Genomic DNA, 4,931 nt, shown 5'->3' with positions numbered 1-4,931 from the left:
AATGATTTCATTGAAAGTGATGTATGTAAGTACGTATGCATTTGCGTAATACCTGGATTTTTCTATTCTTTTTAATCTTTGACGAATGTTACAAAATTATTGGACGCGTTAATACTGCTATACGTTACGTAATGAGCAAACAGTTAATAAATTTTATTATGAGTGAGACGTTGAATTACGAAATCAGTTTTCATCGAGTGAAAATCATTAAATCTTGATTCTTCAATTATTTTCAGATACCAAACTTATTTTACTTTCAATCATTCAACGTACAATTTTCAGTTCGTTATCATCGTTCAGGTCACAGTTCCGTTTTACGGGTGCTGCTTTTAAAGAGAAATGTCAACCGAACGATTTTCACGTAACTAGAATCGGTCTCTGATATAATATGTGCTCAGGAAAAGTCGTTCTGGTTTTTACACGTCGTAACAACGACTTCGTTGGGAAAGTTCGTTGCACATGCATAGATTTATTGCATCGAATAATTTGATTCAGTTGAACTGTTCGTAAAACAAATATTTCGTTTCATACAATTACCATCATGAGAATTTATTTTATATTTGAGGATGTTTTCGGTGTAATATCATTAATCAAAATTTCTTATCAAAATGCTGAATATATTTTCAAACTAATTTTATACAATTTTTGAATTTTCTTGAAAATTTCAGTAAGAAATGTAAACTTAAAATGGAAGTGTTTGATAATTGTGTAATTTCAAATGATTGTATTTTTTCGCGTTTATACGATATCTTACAGCATATTTTGCAAAAGTAGTTTAATAAAGAATAAGAAGTAAATGTAGGATCTTTTTGTAAATGAAGTTTGTAACGTTGAAGGAATTCTGATCAATTGTAATAATATTTTTGTAGCCAGACAAGTATTGACACCGAAAAAGGATTAATCTGTCACGCTAGAAGAATGATTTCGTAACGTGCTCGCAAGAAGTGATACAAAACATGAAAACCGCGAACACATAATTACCTCCTACTGCGGGCGTGTCAAGAGCAACATATAAAAAATGGTATTTTACATTTTACCAGTTGCAACTTTCTCGTCTGTCTGGATTTTCACAGGTATTATTCATGCAATTAAAAGGTTCGCAGCAGGACTGCGATTAAAACAGAATTCTCCTATATAGAATATAATTTTTGAAAAAGGAACAGGGAAAATTGAATTTCTTATGAATTCCTGAATTTGAAACCAATGCAAACATTAAAAACAGCTTCCATCATAGTTCGAGCCACGAATAATTTATTTAACACTAAAACTGCCAGATGTGTCAATATGACCCATTCCTGATGTACTTTTTTTGCAATTATTAAGAAGATAACAGATATTCTTCTGAGAAATTATTAAAGAAACTAATTTAGCAATATGAAAACTGAATAGTAAATCAATTAAAGTGTCAATAAATGCACGTTTGGCGTTTCTATAAAGGAATATCAAAAAGTCAATTTAATTGCTTGGTAGTTTTAGTGTTAAATAATAATGATTATAAAAATTACAAGTGAATTCTCTCTAAGATGAATAGAAAATTATTAATCATAATATTTCATTTTGGTCGACCATTAACTTCATAAAAAATTGTCTATTTGCTAATCCAATATTATTTCACGTATAATTGAATTAATATTATTTCCACTTAACATTATAACGTTACCCGTAATATATCACCTGAAAATCTAGTATGCTAACTGAAAGCATGGAAAGGGTTGAGATACTTCCTGACCTGAATGACCCGAAACCCGTTTACTAATAATTGGTTTCTTAAATCGACCACGATATTCAGTCGAATTGTCGTGGCCCAAGATTTTCTAGTACAGCCAGCTGAAACACTTCCTGGCTAGCAGTCACTGAAACGTTGCATTCCGTTGATACGGGGCAAGTGCGTTACGTGACGATTGGGCAGGGGACCTGCACGATTAAAGGAAAAAGAAAAAAATCAGTCGAAACCGACCAACCGTGAAAGTTAGTGGTTGGCCGGACCATTTACCCTAGATACGCTCGTCCATATAGAAGTGCGTCGCGACGCGGCCGCCAGTTTCGTCCAGCTACCATCCTGAAATCACCTACACCTTCACTATGAAGTTCCTTGTGAGTACTAACCGTTCTCTGACATATTTCACTTGAATATCTGACCACGTCTTAATTTCAAATTTTCGTAAATTTATGCATTCTTTTCTATTTTAATTCGTCGCGACTGAATCGAAATAATTTTCTGCTATTGCCGTGTGTTACGTATTATTTGTCATGTGCTTTTAGTGTAGAAGTGTAATTTTAACATTGAACATAGAATATGTAACGTGTTCTCGTTCATACAATTTTTATATATGGTTTGTTGCAATATCTTTTAAAATAAAACAAATTTGCACGTCTTTTAAACGTAGGGTAGATTCCAAGTAACTAGATTTGAATAATTCGTATTAATTTTATATTCAACGTGTTTATGACTAATCAATTATGAATTATAATTCATTTCTTTTTACTGTAACATCTTTTGATTACTGTCACAAAATTATACAAATCGTTTATTCATATTGATATTCACGGATTTAATCATTTCCTTTTTTACACTAAGAAGTCGCAACTTTTCATATAACAATTTTGGGTCAAACCAACTGCAATTGAACGTCAATTATTTGCAATCACTTAACACTGAAACTACCGAGACTTGACTTTTTAAAAATTCTCTATAGAAACTGCAAGATTGCATTTATTGAGACTTCAATTGATTTACAATTCAGTTTGCGTACTGTTAAATCAATTTCTTTAATAACTTCTCAGAAGAATATCTGTTATCTTTTTAATAATTGCAAAAAGAAGAAATCAGAAATTGGTCATTTTGATTCGTCTGGTAGTTTTAATGTTAATCGATTTTCTTGTGTAAAGAAATCCGAAAGAAGTGCATGTAGTACGTAACGGTAATCGAAAGGTGCCAACGTCGGTAAACGTATATTCAAGTTCACAAGAAACTCACGGCCTCGTTCACCGATCGTAATCACAGAATGTTATTTCACCGAGCTTCGACCCACATTATTTCGCGTGAAATTTCTATCTGTTATCGTCAATGTTAACTCACATTGGTATTTGAAAGGTAGCCAAGTATCAGGTGCCTTCATCCTTTCGCCTCGCGAGAATCGTGCACTCGTCGTTGTTGTTGTACCCAATTTCGAGCGCGTGTGCACGTCGCGATGCGATAGTGTGCATCGTGAGAAGTCGGCGAAGTACATTAGCCGACTTTCTCAATCCGACACTGATTTTTACCACTGCGCGGGGATTCGACATATATTTGAACCTTTGAACGATGGCAAGGCGAGTGTTCGTGAGCTCGTATCTCGTAAAATTCCATATTAACGAGGAACGAATCATATTAACGATACAGTCGAAGCGGATACAAACTGGGTCACTGGCTTAGATTGCTTTCGAAGGAGTAGTTCAATTTGTCTTTCTGTTTTATTGCATCTCGAAGTTACGATTTGACCGTTTAATGGAACTTTCTAATTCGTGGGAGAAGTGTTAAAGAAAAGAGTTGTACAAATGCTATGCATTTTAAATAATACATTGATTTATGTGAATTTAATATACCAATGAATACTTACCTTAATAAGTCAATAATATTCATAGACTAAATCCAACATTTTCTATCAATGATTTAATTAATAAGCATACTAATTCAATTATTAGTTTCACTAACATTTTCAATTCTTTCATTCCAGGTACTAGTACTCGCTGTGCTGCCCATATACGCAGCAGCTAACCACCCCAAACACGACCTTCATCATATAGAAAATGGTAAAGTATATATTCTTAAAAGAATTTTAAATTAAAAACTAATCTTTCCAATTTCAAGCTTCAATTAAAAAAAAAAATCAAACATAGAACTAAACATTTGACGTTTACATCGCTTATAAACTACGAAGAGCGTTTAATCTCTTCACATATTCCTAATTAAAGAGCTGTAAAATTAAATCCGTTAGAAAACCTCATATAATTAAATTCTCCAGAAAACAGTATGAACAAGGTATTTCAATTTCCAGTTCATATTCGCGAAAAAAGGCAACATCCTAATTACGGTCAAGGGAACCAAGCGCAGCCTAACATACAACAACTGCTGCAAGCGCAGAATGCGCGTGCACCCCTCGTGAATATTCCTCCTCAGCCAGTTCCGAAATTGGGACCGTCTCAGCCCATCAAGCCGCAGTATTTAAATCAAGCTCAGGTCTCGCAGTACCGGCCGCAGGTCTCGATCTCTAACGGTGGCCAACAACCAAATTACAAGAAACCGATCCTCCCCCAGCAGCCGCAATACCGTCCAGCCCCCGCGCAGCCTTACCCCCAGCAGCCCGTAAGACAGAACTACAACGCACCGCAGCAGCAATACTCGTCAAAGCTGCCGCCTCACGTCCAGAAATTGTTGCAATACCAGCAAAGCTTGACTAATTAATTTTGTTTCCAGGTAAAACAGTTTTTAGACTTTCCTTTGGTGTGATGTTTCGAAAAACGGAAAAGTTTGTTAGTTTTCATTCTTCTTTTCCGAAGTATTCTAGGGTTCTTTCGTTGGTATTAAATTGGGTCGATATAGTATTAGTAGATATTTAATTCAGACTTGCTTTAATATGGATAGGAGAAATATGAATTGAATAGAAATTAAGCGGGTGAAATCGAATGTTATTTTATTACAGAATATTACGTACGACGCTTTTGTAGAGACATTTCGTTGCTTTGCCTAAGGTCTTCTTAAGTAATCGAGTAATCTTTGTGGGTGTTTTTTTATTATAAAAGGACGAAGCTTTTTTATTTCACATTTACTGTTATCCTTACCGTATTGGTTATGTTATATGAAAAGTCCCGTATTGATCTTTACTTAAATTATTATCTATTATATGTATATTATTATCAACGGATTTTAATAAACATTTGATTGGGATATG

At 34.2% G+C, this 4,931-nt stretch overlaps 1 protein-coding gene across 1 annotated transcript; it reads left to right on the top strand.

Moving 5' to 3' along the window:
- Window positions 1–2,065: 2,065 nt before the first annotated feature.
- On the top strand, window positions 2,066–4,444 carry LOC116427816 (uncharacterized). Its single transcript, XM_031978596.2, has 3 exons — window positions 2,066–2,094; window positions 3,717–3,792; window positions 4,038–4,444. Exons 1-3 carry the CDS (start codon window positions 2,083–2,085, stop codon window positions 4,442–4,444), a joined length of 495 nt encoding a protein of 164 aa, XP_031834456.1. The 5' UTR covers window positions 2,066–2,082.
- The last annotated feature ends 487 nt before the right edge of the window (window positions 4,445–4,931 follow it).

The sequence above is a fragment of the Nomia melanderi genome, chromosome 9 (assembly GCF_051020985.1).
Source record: "Nomia melanderi isolate GNS246 chromosome 9, iyNomMela1, whole genome shotgun sequence".
Taxonomy (NCBI): domain Eukaryota; kingdom Metazoa; phylum Arthropoda; class Insecta; order Hymenoptera; family Halictidae; genus Nomia; species Nomia melanderi.
Note: the sequence above shows the minus strand (reverse complement) of the source record. Positions and strands in the feature narration are given on the sequence as shown.